General features: G+C 39.0%; 2 protein-coding genes and 1 non-coding gene across 37 annotated transcripts in view; all 3 read right to left on the reverse strand.

Moving 5' to 3' along the window:
• Nucleotides 1-3044, reverse strand: part of clasp1a (cytoplasmic linker associated protein 1a) — a 119528-nt gene extending 116484 nt beyond the window's left edge. For all 35 annotated transcript variants that reach the window (XM_057853042.1, XM_057853061.1, XM_057853054.1 and 32 more), the window contains exons 1-2: nt 2883-3044; nt 1184-1815 (exon numbers count right to left, since the gene is read on the reverse strand). In XM_057853042.1, the coding sequence (XP_057709025.1) occupies nt 1184-1378 (195 nt within the window). In that variant the 5' untranslated portion in view covers nt 1379-1815; nt 2883-3044. The remainder of the gene's footprint in view (nt 1-1183; nt 1816-2882) is intronic.
• Nucleotides 3045-10285: 7241 nt separating this feature from the next.
• On the reverse strand, nt 10286-22578 carry nifk (nucleolar protein interacting with the FHA domain of MKI67). Its single transcript, XM_057851413.1, has 6 exons — nt 22347-22578; nt 21046-21174; nt 19055-19163; nt 17197-17408; nt 13252-13311; nt 10286-10945 (listed from the first exon to the last, which is right to left on the reverse strand). The coding sequence occupies exons 1-6, from the start codon at nt 22461-22463 to the stop codon at nt 10742-10744; spliced, it is 831 nt and encodes a 276-aa protein (XP_057707396.1). The 5' UTR covers nt 22464-22578; the 3' UTR covers nt 10286-10741.
• Nucleotides 13077-13207, reverse strand: LOC130927610 (small nucleolar RNA ACA64). The gene has a single exon (XR_009066461.1). It is a non-coding gene; the product is annotated as a small nucleolar RNA ACA64 (small nucleolar RNA).
• Nucleotides 22579-22805: the final 227 nt, after the last annotated feature.

The raw sequence follows: 22805 nt of genomic DNA on the forward strand, positions 1-22805 counted from the left end.
GTAGGTACGCGATAATATCTCGTTAAAGTCATCGCATCTGTAATTCTGCTCTCGCATGCTCTCACCTCCAGATAGCGTTTTGCTGTTTAATTTTTTTTTTTTTTTTTTTTTAAATGCCCTCCTGTTCAAAAATTTTTTCCCCCAGAAAATTGAGATTTTAAGCTTTCCAATGATGTATCACACATGCATATCGGACAATTTTGAAAGTTGGCTAAATTGGGGGTCTCAGAGCGGAACTTCAAGTCACCTGAGTGTTTTCCGCCATATATATATATTTTTTCAACATTCACCGTTTTTATCCCTTTTTTATTTCTTTAACGGTTAAATAGGAGAAAATCTCATTGTGAAAATGTGAAAAGGATGGTAAAAGCTTAGGTTTAAGGTATAATTAAGACAAAAAATAAGCAGGTGAATGGTCAAGAAAGCATTCGGTTTTTATAAAAACAATTTCCCATCAGAAGCGAAATTGTGTTGAACTGCTTTTTAAATTGTGTTTGCATGTGAGATTATGAACCCATTTTTGAGTAAAAGATAAAAGTGAGTACATCTCTTACATTTGTGCAGATAATTAATAATATCTTTTCATGGGACAACACTGAAGATATGACTCTTACACAAGTATTCAGAGTACAGCTTATATGGCAGCGTAATTTATTGTTAACTCAAAATAACTCAAATTACAGCAATTAAAATTATTATCAAGTGTTAATAAACAATTGTTTAAAAAAAGGTCGCAAAACAACACATGCCTGTTTAGCTTGTGCATGTTCTACGCATGAGCCACTCAACTTGTCGGTACTCACATTGGGTTGCGACAATGCCTTTTATTTATTTATTTATTTTAAATTGTCTTCATTCAAATGTCTGAAATACTCCAGCAATAGAAATTATCCCAAAAAGTCCGAATTACTTGTTTTTTTTTTTTTTTTATTGCTTTAAATAAAATTTGACTGATTGTGTTAAATCTTTGATTTTAAATTTGTACTATATAATTTATATCTATTTACTGCAGTTGCACTGGTAGATATCTGGGTCCATGTAACTTTTTATCGATATATAGAAGGTTCCATGCAGCTTTCCTTTTTATAATGCCATGAAACATTTCTCAATCGTGCCACTTGAGAAAAAAATTAATAAATTAGAGAACAACAATAGCATTCGCAGCGTCATCAACGCAGTTTACCTTGAAGTTGCTGGAGTTGACCCAGGAGCTCGCAATGCCATCGACCATCTTGTCAAGAACAGTCTGATCCTGTTCAAGGTCATGAGACTTCTCTTTATCAGAGATGTAGTCGACAATCTCTTGCCCCACCTGAAGACGGCGGCCCACATCTTTCTGCAGGACCTGGGCTAAGCAGCTCTCCATGTTGGGCTCCATCAACCTGGCCTTTAAGAATCACCCTCTCTATCTAACTGTCTTCCCAGCTAGAAGATGGATGATTGCCAGTGATACTAGCAGCAGAAAGCAGCAACAAAGACCAGTACGCTCTACTACCTGGATGTAATTTGTGTGGCGAACTGGAAAATAATTGTGAGGAATTTGTGGCAACTGTAAGCACACTAGCAAGCTAGTGGCTGTGCCCTTAGGACTGATTGAGATGGGTTCTGGGAATGGCAGCAATGCACCATGTGTGTCTGGGCAGCAGCTGGGAAAAGTTTAGTCGTGCAGCTTACTTGAGTTCTTACTTCGAGCCAAACCACTACAGCCGTGTTTGAAATGTCGGTATGAGGGAGCAGCAATCAAAGCAACAACTGGAGAAGGATAGCAGCTAGATCACATCTTCATGTCTTTCCCTGGGATGTGCCCCGGAAAACCTAGGAAAAGCAGAAAGCAGATGAGCGAAAACAATAACAGCTGCAAAGATAAACTCAGAAGGAATTATATCCCGTCCAAGAATGTTCGTTTTTTTAAAGGGAACTTTACATGCTAAACTGGATGATTTACTACTGCCATGGAAACACAGAGAACTAACTGCAAGGCCTGAACTTTAATTAAATTTGAGAGAGGGGTCCAATTCTTTGAAACATTTTGTGACAAGAAATGGTCTACATCAGATGTTGTTTTGTATCGTCTTACACTGACAAACAAGGCCAACTCCTCCAGACATTGACTTTAACTTCAAAATTTTAATCAAACAATAAAGGAATATTTGGTACTTTCCAGCTGGAATTTTTAGAACTTTGTTTATGACACAATGCTTTCTCCAGGAAGCAATGTAGTATTTGTTAAAGTATTATCATATTTACATGCGCAAGTTCTCGGTATTGTTAGCTGGACAAAAACGTGTCTTTTACACGTTTTAGTGCGTCTCCAAGTCATGAACATGTAAATATAGCAACAATGTTGCAATCAAGTGTTAATCTGTAACAATTCCCATTAATTATTACATGGGGAGGAGTTGTACCATACGTCACGCAATAAATATCAAGTACATAATAACGTCACGTTTTATCCTGTCAATTCACACTTTAATTGCTCTCACCTTCTGAAATGTGTCGGACTGTAGCATACTTTGTGTTGCCACAGTTTTGTTGTGTGCCTTTATGCAGTGTTAGCGGAGCTCTTGCTAACTCACACATAGACAGACCATCACTGTTAGCAAATAAGGCAAAAGCACCTTGCCAGCGTATTTCAATTTAGACGCAAAACATGAATCTGGCAGCATCAAAATCTCATGAAACTATTCGTTACAGCGGCCGCTTCCAGGAAAAAACCACGGGCTAGTTTATCTTCACCAGACAGAGAGCTAGGAATAAAAAAATAAAGCTTGTCTCTTGCGAAGCGCGCCCTGTCAATGAAACGACAGTGTACAGACACAGTACAAAGAAGCCAATATGACAATAAGAGGCTCGTAGAGAAATTTAACTGTTTGCATACGTACCATATTTTATTCTGAGGCGTCAGGTGGTCTCGATAAATACGATCCTATTGTTTTTTTCTGAATAAGGCCTAAATATCGCGTATTTTTTCCTCACTCTCCCACCCGGAATGCTGCCTGCAGCACAAGAATGGGATAGTCAAGCGCATGCGCAGTTGGAAGAGGAATGATGCTGGCACTTGGAGAACTGTCGCATGGCCAAGCGGAACCGCTGAAGAAACAATGACATCTGCTGGACAACTGTAGTAAACGCTGTACAATAGCGTATTTCGAGACACACCGTTTATGCTCGATACAGCCAAGGACGTAGGTTTGCATGGGGACATAACACTACCAACTTTTCAGGATGCCTAAATTGTCCCCACCAACTTTTATGCAATCTTATTTGCATTACCTAATGAGTTCAGTTATATAGGTAATATAGATTCTCTTCCCATAAATTGTAAGGACAGAATTGACCCTACCATTATGAAGTGAATTATTTCAATTATGTTGAGACTTACTTTTACCCTCTTTCACTTGCTGAATGAGCCATTCCATTTTTTTTCTTAAACACATGTTTGATTGGCTCATGACTTCATTCGTTCCACACGCAGCCAGCCTCGACACAGAAATACAACATGCCGACAACATGCTTTCTCCTCCGCCCCCTTCGAAGAGGAAGGATATTAGAAGTTTTGTTCCGGCCAGTTGCAGTCACTATAAGTTATGTAAAAAGATGTTGTGGAGGTGGGAAACACACCACTAATTTTGTTGAAGTCCGACCTGCATCGGAGTTTGCATTACATTAAACTGTGTGAACTTGCTAACCTGCTAAACTCAAGTAGGAAGCTGCTTAGAGAGAAATGTCCTCCTGTATGTGTTTTCTACTGTTACGTTTGTTAAACTGTTTAACCTGAAGGAAGGCTTCATTTTCATTTATATCTGCTAATCCCTGACTAAGACGTTTTTTCAGTTATATTTGATATATTTATTTAGACAATGTTGAGCCTTCTGAAGATAAATGTGTGTTTTTTTTTTTTTTTTTTTTTTTTTTTTTTTTGCATTCCTGGATATTTAAGATATTATTAACAAGTTTGTATTTATTGTGTATGCTAATATCATTTATGTTCAAAAATTGCCATTTAAATTTGCTAATAAAATCCAGACATTTATCCTGGAAGTTTTAAAAATGTTTGAGTAGTTTTTGAAAACAAAGGTTATCACTTGAACCAGTACACATGTAAATTAGTATAACTCAATACAGATTTAATTTGCATTGATCATTTAGCCTATCAATTAATCAGGTTAATATTCGTGAGAAATGTAGCCCTGACACCCCCCCCCTCCCTTCAACCAATCTGTTTGGCCTTATTAATGCCCCTTGGATACAGCGTAATTATACTGACCGCCATGGTTTAAAAAATTAGGTTACAAGGACTCATATTCAACTATTTACAATACACACACGTTTTCTACATCAATGCGCAGAACTTGATGTACAGCGTTTACAGTGGTATGAAAAACCTTAGAACTTCTCAAATTTCTGCGTAAAATCCCCATCAAATGTGATCTGATCTTTGTCAAAATCACACAGATGAAAAAAGTGTCTGCTTTAACTAAAACCATACAAACATTTATAAGTTTTCGTATTTTAATGAGGATTGTTGTCAACAAATGGAGAGTTTGGCACTGTTGCTTCTCTCCCAAGGAGTGGCCGTCCACCAAAGATGACGCCAAGAGTTCAGCGCAGAATACACAGAGGTAAAAAAAAAAACAACAACAACAACCCTAGATGTCTGCTCAAGACTTACCGAAATCACAGTTCAATATCTCTGTGCACATATCAACTATATGTAAAACTATGGCCAAGAAAGCTGTTCATGAAAGGACTCCACAGGGAAGCCACTGCTGTCTGAAAAGAACATTGTTGCTTATTTTATGTTCAGAAAAAGGCACTTGGAAACTCCACAGATGTTTTGGCAAAATATTTTGTGGACTGATTAAACATAAGTTGAATTGTTTGAGAGCATCACACAACGTCATGTGTTGAGGAAAAAGGGAACAGCTCACCAACATCAACACCTCATCCTCACTGTGAAGAATGGTGGAGGGAGCATGAAGATTTGTGGCTGTTTTGCTGCCTTAGGGCCTGAACAACTTGCAATCATTAATGGAAGAAGTTTATCAGGATGTTTTGCAAGTAAACCTGTCCGTTAGACGTCTGTTAGAGATTTGAAGCTAGAAAGAGGATGAATGCGGCAACAAGACAATGATCCAAAACAAAGAATTAAATCAACTTCGGAATGGATTCAGAAGAACAAAATATACGTTCTGCAGTGGCCAAGTCAAAGTCCAGACTTGAACCCCACTGAGATGCTTTGGCATGACCTAAAGACAGCGATTCATGCCAGCCATCCCAGGAATCTGACTGAACTACAGCTGTTTTTACAAAACTGAATTGAGCAGTTTTGTAAAGTACAATGGCCCAAGATTAGTCCTGATCGATGTGCCACTGATCTGCAGCTACAGGAAGCGTTATTGCGTTATTAAGTTATTGCGGCCAAAGGCGGGGGGGGGGGGCACAAAATATTAAATGTGATGGTTCACTTACTTATTTTCCCCCCTTCTGTCATTGTTTGCGCACTATCCTCATTAAAATATGAAAACCTGTATGGGTGGTTTTAGTTAAAGCACTGTTTTTTCATGTGTTATTTCGGCAAAGATCAGATCACATTTGATGGTGATTTTATGCAGAAATGTGAGAAATTCAAAAAGGTTCACATAGTTTTTCATACGCTTGGCCTTTAATATTCTACTACAGCCCCATGAATAATCAGGTTTTTTTTTTTAATTAAAAATTAGCAAAAAAATTCACTCATACTTTTGGGACAAATTCAACATAAAATGGCCAGGATTATATTGAAAATATTTTTTTGTAATTAAAAAGTGCAAGTCATTTTCTGAAATACATAGTTTGACTTTTGCAGCGGGGGTGGGGGCACAAAACAAGTTGATGACCCCGAAATGCGCTGTCAGCAATTAAATTAACTTACAAGGTATATTCTCGATTAGAAGCTTAGCCCATGCTCCTAAATACAGGCATCCCAGTTATGTACTAGTCCTTCGCAAAAAATTAGCATATTGTGCTAAAGTTCATTATTTTCTGTAATGTACTGATAAACATGAGACTTTCAAATATTTTAGATTCATTACACACAACTGAGGTAGTTCAAGCCTTTTATTATTTTAATATTGATGATTTTGGCAAAAAAGTCAAGAAAAAAGAAAAATCCCTATTTCAAAAAAATTGCATATTTCATCCGACCAATACAAAAAAGTTTTTTTAATACCAAAAAAGTCAACCTTCAATTAATTACAGTGCCTTGCAAAAGTATTCGGCCCCCTTGAATCTTGCAACCTTTCGCCACATTTCAGGATTCAAACATAAAGATATGAAATTTAATTTTTTTGTCAAGAATCAACAACAAGTGGGACACAATCGTGAAGTGGAACAACATTTATTGGATAATTTAAACTTTTTTAACAAATAAAAAACTGAAAAATGGGGCGTGCAATATTATTCGGCCCCTTTACTTTCAGTGCAGCAAACTCACTCCAGAAGTTCAGTGAGGATCTCTGAATGATCCAATGTTGTCCTAAATGACTGATGATGATAAATAGAATCCAAATGTGTGTAATCAAGTCTCCGTATAAATGCACCTGCTCTGTGATAGTCTCAGGGTTCTGTTTAAGTGCAGAGAGCATTATGAAAACCAAGGAACACACCAGGCAGGTCCGAGATACTGTTGTGGAGAAGTTTAAAGCCGGATTTGGATACAAAAAGATTTCCCAAGCTTTAAACATCTCAAGGAGCACTGTGCAAGCCATCATATTGAAATGGAAGGAGCATCAGACCACTGCAAATCTACCAAGACCCGGCCGTCCTTCCAAACTTTCTTCTCAAACAAGGAGAAAACTGATCAGAGATGCAGCCAAGAGGCCCATGATCACTCTGGATGAACTGCAGAGATCTACAGCTGAGGTGGGAGAGTCTGTACATAGGACAACAATCAGTCGTACACTGCACAAATCTGGCCTTTATGGAAGAGTGGCAAGAAGAAAGCCATTTCTCAAAGATATCCATAAAAAGTCTCGTTTAAAGTTTGCCACAAGCCACCTGGGAGACACACCAAACATGTAGAAGAAGGTGCTCCAGTCAGATGAAACCAAAATTGAACTTTTTGGCCACAATGCAAAACGATATGTTTGGCGTAAAAGCAACACAGCTCATCACCCTGAACACACCATCCCCACTGTCAAACATGGTGGTGGCAGCATCATGGTTTGGGCCTGCTTTTCTTCAGCAGGGACAGGGAAGATGGTTAAAATTGACGGGAAGATGGATGCAGCCAAATACAGGAACATTCTGGAAGAAAACCTGTTGGTATCTGCACAAGACCTGAGACTGGGACGGAGATTTATCTTCCAACAGGACAATGATCCAAAACATAAAGCCAAATCTACAATGGAATGGTTAAAAAATAAACGTATCCAGGTGTTAGAATGGCCAAGTCAAAGTCCAGACCTGAATCCAATCGAGAATCTGTGGAAAGAGCTGAAGACTGCTGTTCACAAACACTCTCCATCCAACCTCACTGAGCTCGAGCTGTTTTGCAAGAAAGAATGGGCAAGAATGTCAGTCTCTCGATGTGCAAAACTGATAGAAACATACCCCAAGCGACTTGCAGCTGTAATTGGATCAAAAGGTGGCGCTACAAAGTATTAACGCAAGGGGGCCGAATAATATTGCACGCCCCACTTTTCAGTTTTTATTTGTTAAAAAAGTTTAAATTATCCAATAAATTTTGTTCCACTTCACGATTGTGTCCCACTTGTTGTTGATCCTTGACAAAAATTAAAATTTTATATCTTTATGTTTCAAGCCTGAAATGTGGCGAAAGGTTGCAAGGTTCAAGGGGGCCGAATACTTTTGCAAGGCACTGTATATCAGCTATGCACTCAATACTTGGTCGGGAATCCTTTTGCAGAAATGACTGCTTCAATGCGGTGTGGCACAGAGGCAATCAGCCTGTGGCACTGCTGAGGTGTTATGGAGGCCCAGGATGTTTCGATAGCGGCCTTAAGCCCATCCACAGTGTTGGGTCTGGTGTCTCTCAACTTCCTCTTCACAATAACCCACAGATTCTCTATGGGGTTCAGGTCAGGAGAGTTGGCAGACCAATTGAGCACAGTAATGCCATGCTCAGTAAACCATTTACCAGTGGTTTTGGCACTGTGAGCAGGTGCCGGGTTGTGCTGAAAAATGAAATCTTCATCTCCATAAAGCTTTTCAGCAGATGGAAGTATGAAGTGCTCCAAAATCTCCTGATAGCATGCTGCATTGACCCTGCGCTTGATAAACCACAGTAGACCAACACCAGCAGCTGACATGGCACCCCAGACCATCACTGACTGTGGGTACTTGACAATGGACTTCAGGCATTTTGGCATTTCCTTCTCCCCAGTCTTCCTCCAAACTCTGGCACCATGATTTCCAGATGGCATCCAAAATTTGCTTTCATCAGAAAAAAATACTTTGGACCACTGAACAACAGTCCAGTGCTGCTTCTCTGTAGCCCAGGCTGTTTCAGGTTCAAAAGTGGCTCCAGCCTCCAGCACACGCCTGTGTACGGTGGCTCTGGATGTTTCTACTCCAGACTCAGTCCAGTTTCTGCAGGTCCACCAAGGTCTGGAATCGGCCCTTCTCCACTATCTTTCTCAGGGTGCGGTCACCTCTTCTGGTTGTGCAGCGTTTCATGCCACACTTTTTCCTTCCTACGGACTTCCCACTGAGGTGCCTTGATACAGCACTCTGGGAACAGCCTATTCGCTCAGAAATTTCTTTCTGTATCTTAACCTCTTGCTTGAGGGTGTCAATGATGGCCTTCTGGACAGCAGTCAGGTTGGCAGTCTTGCCCATGATTGCGATTTTGAGTAATGAACCAGGCTGGGAGTTTTTAAAAGCCTCAGGAATCTTTCGCAGTTGTTATGAGTTAATTTGTTAATTCAGATGATAAGGTTAGTAGCTTCTTAGAGTACCTTTTCATGATTAATTTTTTGAGATAGGGATTTTTGTTTTTTCTTGACTTTTTTGCCAAAATCATCAATATTAAAACAATAAAAGGCTTGAACTACTTCAGTTGTAATGAATCTAAAATATTTAAAAGTCTAATGTTTAACCGTACATTACAGAAAATAATGAATTTTATCACAATATGCTAATTTTTTGAGGAGGACTAGTATGTGTATGTGTGAGCGTGCATTTTTCTGTGAAGTACATGCTGATTTTTGCGTTCCGCGGAAATATCCAATTTAAATCCACGTTTTTCCAGTCACTCACACCCTTGAATGTGGTACCCCAGTTGTGGCTCTGTTGTACAATTAGCGTCTTTAGTAGACAAACTGAAACTCCGCTCAACATCTTGACAGCGCTCTCTGACGTCATGGTCCACATCTTCAGTCCTTGGTTCTCGCTCAGTAGTCACTGCTTTTGAAAGCTTAGGTTAGAAAAAAACTATGTACATCCATCTCGTTTTTTGTCCTCGTGTGGTTTTGGCCAAGCAAAGCAAATGACCATCTCTAAGGTGCTAGTCACATTATCTGTTGGAAAATTTAGACCCATTATAAAAATATTTTTGATCATTTCATTCATTGTTGTTTTATTGCTTTACAACTTTTATAGGCAACATTTTACCAGCAAAGTTTAAAATTCATATATTGGAAAGTCAATTACATGCAATTACAATTTCGGCCACCAGGGGGAGCTATGCCGCCAGCCACCCCTTAATCTCCACGCACGCTTAAATATGATTAGAATCCGTTGGTTCCATTATTTCATAGTGTGGGAGTCACTGAGTATCATCATCCAATCCGGTACACTGCGGCGGACCATATGGACTCTCACCCAGAAGATGGACAGCAGGATTGAATGAGGGTTGCCCTTAATGCCTTTCATGTTGTGTGATAATATCTGATGCATTCTCTTGTTGGCAACTTGGCAGTTACAAATTACATACAGTAAAGACATCTTCGAATCCAACCCTGTGTCTGCTTGGAATGTCTGAGATTTTGCCACTTTAATGACCCAGTTGAAAATGTAAACACACAGCAAATAGGTGTTTTACTGGGGTCGTGTCGCCCCACCTCCCGAGACCTGCTGGCCCAACAGCACCTCAACAAGGCAGACCAATAGCGTCAGGATGAAGCAGCAGCTACTGCATTGCATTGAAGCGCGTGCCACATGAGAGGGACCACTGCCATATCGTGCCAGCGACTCATGTCTTGCGGCTGACCTACCTATGGGCCTTCATAAGCAGCGTATTCTGTCTGCCTTCAGCCCCCCCCCCCCCACACACACACACAAACATAAATAAGTGGCACCCCTGAGAACAACTAGATCTTCACTTTTGCAACGAGGTTTGTGGCATAGCAGTGTATTTGGGATTCATAAGCAGTACTGCATTTTATTACAAATCCGCTTGGGCTGTTAACATATCTTTCTCTTTTGTACACGACATATCCACGTCAGGTAATTGAGAAGTATGTCAGTGACATTAGATTACATTGATTTGTAATAGATTTTACACATTTCAGATGAATCCAACCTCATTGTATTACAAAGGGAAAAAATCCTCACACTTATGTCAGATTATGCAACCTAACTGATGAGTCGTAAAAGCATCTTTTTTTTATGTAGACCCATGAAATCGTGGGATCAATTTCACATCAAGGAAATCCCAACTAAACACTATCCACCATAAAAAGTCTCTGAAAATCAGTCCTCAGGAAAACAAGATTGGCTATGCATCCGCTTCAGTCACCTAATCAGCTTTGCATTGTTCTTCATCCTCCAAATCACTTTTCTCTTCCTCCTCCTCTTCGTCATCTTCTTCCTCCTCTGATGAACTGCACTCATCTTTCTCCACAGATGGCATCTTGATGATAATCTCATCATCTGCATCGTCATCATTAACCGTGGACTTTCTCCTCTCCATGAAGGAAGGGGTGCACATTGGTGTGGTGTCCTAGAGGGAACGTGACAGAGTCAAAGTCAGTGTGGGAAAATGAGTCTCTGGAAGAGTATTTAAAACACTGCAACAGCAACGTACGTTAACGCATCGTATAAAAATTTCTGATTTTGCCATTAGAGAAGTAAAGAATTTTGGTCTGTTTGGTAATGTAATTTCTACATGACATTTGTACAGGGGTTAACGACCTTTTTTGTGATGACAAGGATGACATGAAAATAGCTAAGAGATATGCACGCCTTGGATGACTTCGAAAATAAGAAATTTGCCACTAGCATTTGACGGTACTCCACGAAAATACCAAGTAGTGTGCAGAGGTGGGTGGTAACGTGTTACATTTACTGTGTTACATTTACCTGAGTAACTTTTTGAGAAAAAAATACTTGTAACAGTAGTTTTACAAAGCCATACTTTTTATTTTTACTTGAGTAGATTTGTGAAGAAGAAACGCTATTCTTGCTCCGCTACTTTGGGCTACACTCGTTACATTTTACCTCTTTATTTCTTTTTTGCCAGCGATGTCAACAGTAGCGCTACCAGTTTCACCAATGAGACGGCGCAACAATAATTACATGACTCCATTATACCAATCAGACTCAAGCTTGCCGTTCACTGATCACGTCGGCATGTTCAGTCACGTACCTCCTCTGAAGCACCATTAAAAGTATATGATAGGGGTGCAACTAACAATTTTTTTCATAACCGATTAATCATTTCATTAATCTAGTTAATCAATTATGAAATGAATTACAATATTATTAATTTAAATATAATGTATGAAATAAGTCGGATGGTTAATTAAATGAATAATTGGACAAATGTCACTTTCACTTACCTTCACAATTTACCTTGTTTTCGGCATGTTGTAAGTAGCAATGAAAACAAAATGGATGACTATTTCCTTCAACTGTATCAATTATCAAATTCATTGATAACTGATTTATTAAGCGATTTAATCGATTAGTTGTTGCAGCCTTATTACGAAACTAGTTTAGAGGGTAAGCTGTCCAAAAACTGGCAAAAACGTGGATTGTTGTTTTCCAAAGTAAAAGCACATTTTTGTTCATGTCCTACTTGGTCTTAACAAAAATATAATGAAGAAATCAAATAATATTTACAACTGCAAAGTTATATATATGTTATTATTTCAAGAAATTGGACAAGTTCAAGGTGAAGAAGGCTGTAAACTATTTATCGGTTATCAAAATAGTTGTCGGTTTGCTAATCGATTACTTCAATTCAATTAATCGATTAATTGTTGCACCTCTAGTATTGACAGAGCGCTGCCCTCAACATGATTCGAAAGCGCGGATTTTAACCTCTCTCCCCGATTTTATTTTGCACCGATTGACCACAGAATACCGGAAATTAATTTCATAATAGGAACTATGAAGGAACTATTCACTATTGAACTTTTCAGACGAGGAACTATTTCCTCCTCTAGAGGGTACTCATGCTCTTCGGACAAATAATGCTTCAGTTCTGTAGATTTTTTTTCTTCTCGCCGGAATGATGATTTTTTTTCTGCTTAATACAGTTACATCATAGATTATATTGCAGTATAACAATAACAGTTCATATCCATAACTTGATGCTGAGAAATAAAATACCATTGTTAGGGAAAAAAAAAAAAACAACTTCGTAAGCAGTTACAATGCTTCTCATTACTTGGGTATTCTTTGCACCAAATACTTTTTTAATGGTACTTGAGTACATTTTTTGGATGACTACTTTGACTTGAGTAATTTTATTTTAAAGTAACGCTACTCTTAAGTAAAATTTGTGGCTATTCTACCCACCTCGGGAAGTGTCTGCCAGATGTTTACAACCCATTACAATTTTTGCTTATTGCGCGTGTACAGTGGTTTGTCAGAGTGCACACTAGCCATGTTTGATCACATGAAAGTCATATGATTTCTGACGCTCTATGGCTGTTACCAGAGGACATATTTTGGCTAAGTAACATTAGTTTACAACACATTGAGAGCAGTACTCGTTCTTTGTAAAAGATCCTTTTTCTTTCTTTCTTTTTTTTTTTTTTTTTTTTTTACAATCAATGGTAAATGGTGGTGTTTCATAGAAGTTGATCATTTTAAAGTTTGCTTTTCAGTAAATTGTCATCTGGGCTCCATGTTGGTGCATAGGCTTTATCTCGTTGTTGCTAGAAAGCAAACAAGATAAGCTTAATGCACCACAATACTTTAGGCACAGTTATCTGACCCCAGATCATAGACACATCTGAGGTCATTTTCAGCCAGTGCCAAACCTACAGTATGGTAAGTACAGAATGGTGTGCCTCTTACATCACTACAGGTAGACTCATTCAAGGAATCACACTTCTTCTTTCGGGATACATGGGCAGCCTATAAAACAAAAATACATGGTGTAACACAGTCAAATAGTCAAACAGCTCTAAAGTTGAATGGCCATGAAATATTTATACTTATTAGGGGTGTAACGGTACACAAAAATCTCGGTTCGGTACGTACCTCGGTTTTGAGGTCACGGTTCGGTTCATTTTTGGTACAGTAAGAAAACAAAATACAAAATATAAATGTGCTTGTTGTTTTTACACACTTTTGTGCTTTCAACAATAGGAACATTAGCCTATACAAAGCTAGAATTCTGCTCAAAAAGTAGCGGGTATTTAAAGATAATCCAACAACAATTTGCCTTTCAGACGCCGCGTATTGGTCAGCTTGCTTTCTGAAAGAAAGAAGAAAAGAAGTCCTGTGCTAAAGAGAAAAGCAATCCCAATGACAAAGATTTCAACATGAATTTTACAAATGAAATGTCTCAATGAATCATTTTTATTCTTATGAACTGTTTTCAAAAGCTTTTGGTGGATTTTCTCAAGTTAAAGCGCCACACAGAATTTAATAAATTGTGTAAGCAGGATGTGTGTGTATTATTCATATTATTTAATTACAGGTGTTTTAGCTCATTTCAATTTATTTTATTTAAATGGGCTATTATTTATTTTATTATGTGTTTATATTTTACAAATGTGATGTAGTATTCATTTATATTGTATATTTTATGTTGTATAACTTTAGTTCCTATGTGAATATTAGTTCCTACTTGTTTTGTTTTGGTAGGAGGGTTTTGTGTTGAACACGGGGCAGTGTTTGTTATTATTATAGCAGAGAAGACAGCAGTAAATCAACAAAGACAAGTCAACTGTGCCCCGATCTACCACTCGAGATCTGATGGACTGAAAAAGTAGGTTACAATTGCGTTTGAAAATCGACCGAATCCACCATATTTTTACACGAGTACACGAGTGACTTCCGGCCCGATCCTAGCTACCGGTAGTAGTATTGACGCAGGAGGGCCGCGTCTCTCTCGCGTCAAATAATTAACTCTGCCGTTCTTTTCGCGTGCGTCGCTTTGAGGCGCTTCTGGGACGCATCTAACAAGCAGCCGCACTGCGACTGGTGTGCATTGGCTGATTGACTCCAACGCCCGCGTTTCACTGCGTTCTCGCGGCGGCCACGTTGTCGCGCCGTTGACGTTTCTGGGTTATACTGTCCTACCGTGTTGGTCCTCATTATAGTAGAGAAGACAGAGTAAATATAATCTACACAAAGAAACTGTAACCCGATCGACTCACAGCCTAGAAACCACGTACCGAAACGGTTCAAGACTATTAAATGTACTGTTACACCCTTAATACTTATATATTTAAATTGTGTATGTTTATATATTATATATATTTATACATAAAGTATTTATACCAACACTTCAATATTTTAAAATTTTGAGACCTCCAAATACCCATGTCAATTTAATCTGCCCAGCCCTTCAGTGTTATAATTGCTGGCTGATGACACACTAAATATTTAACTCTGGCCAGCTAGAAGGCTCACGGTATGTGGATTTTTTCATCTCCTGGTGGAGTAAAATTTGCACACCAAAGTGGAATAGAGTGGTACCTCGACATACGATCACTTCTACATTCAATCCTTCTGACATCCGATTTAAAATTTGACTGGTCATTTGTCTCAACATATGACATGCTCGAAATACGAAATTTTGATCGTTTTCCCGCAAGACGGACGCACGGCGGATTTTCTTGTGAGAGAAATCAACATGTGTCCCAAGAAATTTAGTGCAGGTGGTTAAAAAAGAAAAAAAGTGACGCTTACCATTTAAGTTAAGAAGGAAATGATCCAAAAATATTAGCTTGGTGTTCGCGTCAGTGAACTTATCCGACAATACAGCCGGAATATGTCTACTATCTCGAGGACAATTCTCATTATTATTATTATTGTAACGTCGGCAAGGAAGTCCCCAGCTTCATCAGGTATTTAATCATTTATTTCGGAACTTGTGAAACACAACACGGCTACTGTTCGCCGTAGCCGATGCCAACAACAACAGAACATGAAAAGTGAAAGTAAAAACGCACCTCTCACACTCGGGAAGAGCATGGAAAACACAACCGCCACATTCGAACCCAATTCCAGTAATGCATACAGTGCTGGCCAAAAGCATTGGCACCCCTGCATTTCTGCCAAATAATGCTCAATTTCTCCCAGAAAATGATTGCAATTACAAATATTTTGGCAGTAATATCTTCATTCATTTTGCTTGCAATGAAAAAACACAAAAGAATGGGGAAAAAATAAATCATCATTTTACACAAAAAAATGGGCCGGACAAAAGTATTGCCACCCTTTGAAAAATCATGTGTAGCTTCTCTAATTTGTGAAATTAACAGTACATGTTACTTACCTGTGGACATAACAGGTGGTGGCAATAACTAAATCACACTTACAGCCAGTTAAAATGGATTAAAGTTGACTCAACCTCTGTCCTGTGTCCTTGTGTGTACCACATTGAGCATGGAGAAAAAAATGAAGACCAAAGAACTGTCTGAGGACTTGAGAAGCAAAATTGTGAGGAGGCATGGGAAATCTCAAGGCTCCAAGTCCATCTCGAAAAACCTGAATGTTCCTGTGTCTACCGTGCACAGTGTCATCAAGAAGTGTAAAGCCCATGGCACTGTGGCTAACCTCCCTAGATGTGGACGGAAAACAAAAATTGACGAAAGATTTTAACGAAAGATTGTGCGGATGGTGGATAAAGAACCTCGACTAACATCCAAACAAGTTCAAGTTGTCCTGCAGTCCGAGGGTGCAACAGTGTCAACCCGTACTATCCGTCAGCAACTGAATGAAAAGGGACTCTATGGTAGGATGCCCAGGAAGACCCCACTTCTGACCCAGAGACATGAAAAAGCCAGTTTGGAATTTGCCAAAACTTACCTGAGAAAGTCAAAAACGTTTTGTTCTCTGGTCAGATGAGACAAAAGTAAAGCTTTTTGGGAAAAGGCGTCAATATAGAGTTTACAGGAAAAAAGGAGGCCTTTAAAGAAAAGAACACGGTGCACACAGTCAAACATGGCAGAGGTTCCCTGATGTTTTGGGGTTGCTTTAATACACTGGACTACTTGACCGTGTGCATGGCATTAAGACGTCTGAAGACTACAAACACATTTTGCAGCATATTAATTATAATTTAATTATATATATATATATTTACAATTTAGGGCCCAGTGTGAGAAAGCTGGGTCTCCCTCAGAGGTCATGGGTGTTCCAGCAGGACAATGACCCAAAACACACTTCAAAAAGCACTAGAAAATGGTTTGAGAGAAAGCACTGGACACTTCTAAATTGGCCAGCAATGAGTTCAGACCTGAATCCCATAGAACACCTGTGGAGAGATCTGAAAATGGCCATTTGGAGAAGGCACCCTTCAAATCTCAGAGACCTGAAACAGCTGGCCAAAAAAGAATGGTCTAAAATTCCAGCAAAGCATTGTAAGAAACTCATTGATGGATACCGGAAGTGGTTGCTCGCAGTTATTTTGTCTAAAGGTTGTGCTTCCAAGTATTAGGCTGTGGGTGCCAATACTTTTGTACGCCCCATTTTTGGAGTTTTTAGTAAAATGATAATGATAGTTTTTTCATTCTTTTTTGTTTTTTTCATTGCAAGCAAAATAAATTAAACAATTACTACTAAAGCATTTGTAATTGCAACAATTTTCTGGGAGAAACTGAGCATTATCTGACAGTGAATTGCAGGGGTGCAAATACTTTTGGCCAGCACTGTAGCCTTCCATCTTCAAAGGGGAATTTCCCAATTCCATATGTATCAATTTAAGAATTTCAATTCTACACTATTTTTTTCCTTCTCTCATATATCACAGAACACTATAACACAAAGAAAATTGGAAACACTCACAAATCCTGGAAAGTCGTAGTCAATGCCTTTTGCTGCAAGCCTTTTGCGGAGCTTCTCTTCCCTGTTCAGGAGTTTGTTGGTCATCTTAGTGACTTGCTTACTTGAGCGCTCCATGTTGTAGCGGAAAACGGCACGCTTGGAAGGTTTTCTAAAGGTCCTGTTGCAGCCAACAAACATCTTTTCATGCTGTTTTTCCGGTGGAACTGTGTGACCTTAAATTCAGGATAACATTGAACATGATTTGCAAATCATTGTATACTGTTTTATCCATGTTTAACACAACGTCCTGACTTCACTAGAATTGTTTTGTTTTTTTCAGTGTGGTTCTAACTGATGTAAAAAATGTCTATGCTCCTTACCAGTGTCATTTTTGTTTAAACATTATTTTCTCCATTATCAGAGCTTGGGGAAATTTGCAAACAGCCCAACTTGATGCTGCCCGGGTAATCGTCAAAACAAATGTTGTAACTGACAATTGACATTGTTAGTTCTGACTAGGGGTGCAGCTATCGAATATTTTAGTAATTGAGTAATCGACTGAAAATTCTATCGATTAATCGAGTAATCGGATAAAACATTTTTTTTTTTTTTTAGGTAAAGAGCAATTATAAATATACATGAGAAAACAAGACATTTAATCCAATATTGAACCATTTTCAGTCAATCAATGTCTTTATTTTCAATGTACATTGTTGAAAACAGCCAACAATTGCATCTAAGATGTGACTAAAAAAAAAAAAATCACTGCTTTCACCCAAAAAACTTCTAGATCTTATATATATATAAAAAACAAACATTTCTTACCTAAAAATGTAATCACGCTTGATAACACACATCACTTGAAAGCTATGTGTTTTTCCCACGTGCTTCAATTTAATTTCCATTTGTGTCAAGCTATTATTAAGTTCTAGTTAAGTTATAAGTTAAACTGTAAGTACTGATAGGATTTTGAGTTTTTTAATTTCCATTTGTGTCAAGCTATTATTAAGTTCTAGTTAAGTTATAAGTTAAACTGTAAGTACTGATAGGATTTTGAGTTTTTGCAGTGTTCAAAAGAAATGTATGATACTTGCTGTATTGGAGCACATTAGGGACCAGTGCTACTTGGTGTTTTATTCAGCAATGACTACTGAGCTAAAACTGACAGCTTTATTATGTTTTAATTTTACACCCTCATCACTCTACAGCGCTGTGTTTTTACAGATTAAATAAAGCCTGTATGTAAGACACGTTAGCCACGCATCGACAGTGGTCATAATCAATGAAAACCGAGCCCACCGAAGGGCTAACGGTACGTGAGCGAGTGACAGTTACGTTATATTTATTAGCGATGAGAAGTTTACTGCTTAAAGATGGCGGCTGTTTACTAACGCTGCTCAGACGCGGCTGAGTCTGTCATTTCGCATCTAGTCCTAAATGCATGCGATATCTGAGACGCATCGGACACTACCTGCTACTCGCATCATGCAGGCGTAGTTTTTAGCAATGTCGGCGTAGTTTGTAGCGGCTGTCGGCTGCGGCAAGTTTTTTTTTTTAATTTATTGCTTCTTCCTCTACGCACGAGACGTCAGCGCGTTGTCCCGTATTAAAAGTAGTCCTGGCAAAACGTGATGCTTAGAGCTGGCAAAATTAAACGATTCCTCGAGGTGAATAAAATTACTCGGATCAGTTTTTAAACTCGAGTTACTCGAGTTGCTCGAGTATTCGTTTCAGCTCTAGTTCTAACGAACTCATGACCATTACCAATTTTCTAGAGTTCAGTTCTTTCTACCCACTATCACAAGACTGCTGCTCTGATTCAAGTGAAGGCAAATGAACAATTTTTAGCATGTCTGCAAAGGACGCATATAATACTCACATTGAATTAGTTTTTCTCCCATCAAGTAATTGTTCATGGTCTCTGCGACGATCTTGGCGACTTCATCACACTCGAACTCAACAAACGCGTAACCTTTGCTTCCTCCTGTCTGAAAAAAATAACAAAACACTTTCAAAAAACCTTTTCAGATGTCCCGAAGCTCGGCAAACTTTAAGAACGCATATTTATCAATACTTTCTCTCGTGTGAACATTAATCACATGTCTATCTGGACATGGCATGAATTGAACTTGCATAGATGTGACCTGCATGATTCAGAAGGGCTTTCTTGAACACTGCTATAGAGTGGTCCCTCGACATAAGATTGCGTCGACACACGATCTTTTCGACATCCGACGTAAAATTTGACTCGACATTTGTTTCTACATCTGACGACATGCTCTAAATTACGACTATCTATTACAGCACCGCAGTTCGTTTTCCCGCAAGACGGACGCATGGCAGATTTTCTTGTGAGAGAATCAACATGGGTTCCAACACTGTTAGTGCAGGTGGTAAAAAAAGGGAAAAAGTTGATGCTTACCGTTACCATTGACATGTAGATAGATATGATAGAAAAATATGAGCGTGGGGTGCGCATCCGTGATATGGCTCACTCAACAATACAGCCGTACACGGTGTAAGACGGTCCTCCTCCATTTGCCAGTCTTTATAAGGTGCCAATTATTATTGTGGTAACACCGCCAAAGAAATCGCCAGCTTCGTCAGGTTTCTAATCATATATTCCATCAACTTGTGCCTAGTGTCCCCCGCAGCAAGTAAACAAGGTGAAACTAAAAAGGCTCACTATCAAATCAGCCACGTGATGCGTTCAGGTACACAACGCAAACACATTCGCCACATTAGAACCCGATTTGTTACATAATTACAGCTATTATTATTATTATGGCTATTATTATTATTCCAATTTATATTCATAATGAATTTGTTTTGCTCGTTGTAATTGATATTTGCAATAGTATCATCAGTATTTATAGAGAATTTAGTGAAGGTTTTCGGGACACTCAAGAAAGAGAAAGTCACCAGAGGAATTGAGGGAAAGCGAAATCAATATGAAAAGGGAGAGAAAGTTTCGTCCCCAGTAGCGAGACCGCTGGAACTGGCTAAGCTACGATGAGACAAAAAACAAGGTTTCCTGTGAGGTGTGCAGATCAATGCCCACATATGCAGACAACTTAAAGTTAACGAGTATGAAACCTATGGAATGAACATAACGTGATAATTCATCAGCACGACTACGGAGAAAACGTTATCGTCATAACGACAGTCTAGCTTGAAAATCATTAGCCATAATTCCCTCAGTCATATCTGACTTTTAAATTGTTGCCACGACAAGAGCCGGGGGGACTTCCAGAGGGCAGTAAGGGGAAGATAGGAAAGCTTCACCCAGGCACAGGGCTCTCCTGCGGGCCCGCTTCACCCTGGAACTCCCTAGAGAAAAACTTTTTGGGTGTTTGTTTGATTCCCAAAAACATTAAAATATGTGTAAGTGGTCAGTGGAGTCGATTTGGGTTTATTCAGGTTTCTGGTTGGGTTATTTGTGTTCTGGGTTGGTGCACCCCATAAAGTTGAAAACCGGTAAATGCGGACACCACATGCCAGTTTGCTACACGCTGACGTTACAAAAAAATATTGAAAATTACAAAAATACAAGTGCAAAGATTCCCTTTTCATTAAATATACCTTCAAGAAATAAATGTTATCCATGTTATTTTAGCAAATTGTTTTTTTCCCCGTGATATTAAATTGAAAACAATAAGTGATGTGTTGACCTGGGCAAGTGGTTTTGATAGTGAACTTTAAATAAGCCACTGGCCCATTTCCCTTATTGTCTACCCCTGAAATGATCATCTTAAAATGACGGCTCATTTTCAAAACGATCCTACTGCACATACTGAAAAGAGCTATTGGCCTACGATTAAGTTTGTCCCACGTGCCCAAACAGATTTATTAAAGATATTCAGAAATTACCTTTTTACTCCTGGATAGTCGTAGACGTGAGACCGTGCCAAACTGTTCGAAGTAGGCTTTGAGGTCTGGCTCACAGAGCCTACGAGGCAAATGGCCGACATAAATCACACCAGGTGTCAAGCGGTTGTCCTGTGACACAGAACACAAGTGTACACATTTAATGTGCACATTTTAAGTACAATAGGTTAGCTTTACAGAGATTTGTCAGTGTCATCTGTTCTTATGTGAATAAATCCTCCACATTTCAACATATACAAGAAAACATTACTTCAAATAGATGGATAAATTGATGTTATAATGTGAATCAAACCTGTACTTTTCCACTTGAAAACACAATAAGCCTGCAGAATATATAGTTTGAACATTGCCATCACAATGTGTGCATGCGCGATAGTGACATCTCAGGATGTGCAATTTTTATTCAAACTTTTCTTCAGAAAAGCAGCGAGCTTTTATGCTTTTACAAGGGAAAAATCTTGCTGCCCTGAGTTGTCATCTTCATTTTCCGCATATTCGAGACCTTTTTCGAAAGACTACTTTGAGGCTGTCAGACCTTTGGCCACGCTGGTCGCGTCGTACGTTACATTGGAGAGATCCCACTCGGACAGCTCCAAGGTGGGACGCTTGGTGGTAATAATGGTGTCCACTGATTATGGCTGCGGCTCCAAAGGAAACACAGGTGACTTGACAGGGTCCGTCTGCAGGATATTCATGAGAATTTTCCTCAGCGCATCGCATTTGTCAAACAACATTGACGTCTTTTTTGCTTTTGGGACACGGGAGATGCAGTTCTGCCGGTTGGAGGTGGGAGAGATTGCGCTTCACTTTGTGCAGTACAACGTCCTGCGGAGCTTGCAGGCCAGCTGCTTTTATTGTTGTTGTTATGCTTTTAAATGTCATACAATGCTTTTACGTGGCCTCCAGGATCCCTTTTAAATACAGCAATCTTAATTCAAGTCATCTAGTGAAAATTCTAGTTTTACTATCGCAATATGTATCGCAAAACATTGCCAACCCCCCCCCCCCCCCAAAAAAAAATCTCAATATTTTTTTTCTCTATTGTTCAGCCGTAATACACAATTGAGCCAGTAGTATTCAAACTGGATTAATCAAGTCTACATCAAAATTGCTTCAACACACCAAATAATTCGTTTGCAATGTACAAATCCATACAAGACAAATAAATGGAGCAACTATCAGGCCACCCAATTCCATACATTTTAAAATTCATTTCGCTTTATTGAATAAGCAAGCAGTTTTCATGAGCGTTTTAGTAGCAGTTCTACACGAATTTAACCTACCTTTTTGGACTTTTTCACCGTCTGTACTTTCTTTTTGAAAGCGTGCTCCTGCTCAGGATTCAATGATAGCAGCTCTTTTGCTGGCTTCGCACTCTCTCCTCCTTTACTTTCCGTCATATTGACTAGTTACAGAATGGCATGAATTATCGGATAAGAAAATACAACAAATCTAGCCAAACCACGTTGAACTCGTTGAAATCCTCATCCGGTTTACCATGTGGTGAAAAACGCCAACGAATCACGAGTCAAAGATTTGCGATGATTTGGAAACTAAAGTATTTGCAGCGCCCTCTATCGGTATGGAGTAGGAGTATGTGTCTGTGAATGAACGATCAGAACTTGTGACTCTTTATAGGCGATTTTTGCGATCACATGTTATCAAACATTGCTATATGTTTATCTACAATTTTTTACAGGCCGAAGCTCTATCAAGGCGCCAGTCAAGTAGTTGTTTTAGTT

The sequence above is a fragment of the Corythoichthys intestinalis genome, chromosome 12, assembly GCF_030265065.1.
Source record: "Corythoichthys intestinalis isolate RoL2023-P3 chromosome 12, ASM3026506v1, whole genome shotgun sequence".
Lineage (NCBI taxonomy): Eukaryota > Metazoa > Chordata > Actinopteri > Syngnathiformes > Syngnathidae > Corythoichthys > Corythoichthys intestinalis.

Excerpts from the sequence above, each read along its gene's own strand:
- nifk (XM_057851413.1), bottom strand. The coding sequence starts at position 22,463 with ATGACGGAAAGTAAAGGAGGAGAGAGTGCGAAGCCAGCAAAAGAGCTG. Across the intron at positions 21,175-22,346 it reads CGGTGAAAAAGTCCAAAAAG|GACAACCGCTTGACACCTGG; the intron begins GTAGGTTAAATT and ends TCTGTGTCACAG. Across the intron at positions 19,164-21,045 it reads GACTATCCAGGAGTAAAAAG|ACAGGAGGAAGCAAAGGTTA; the intron begins GTAATTTCTGAA and ends TATTTTTTTCAG.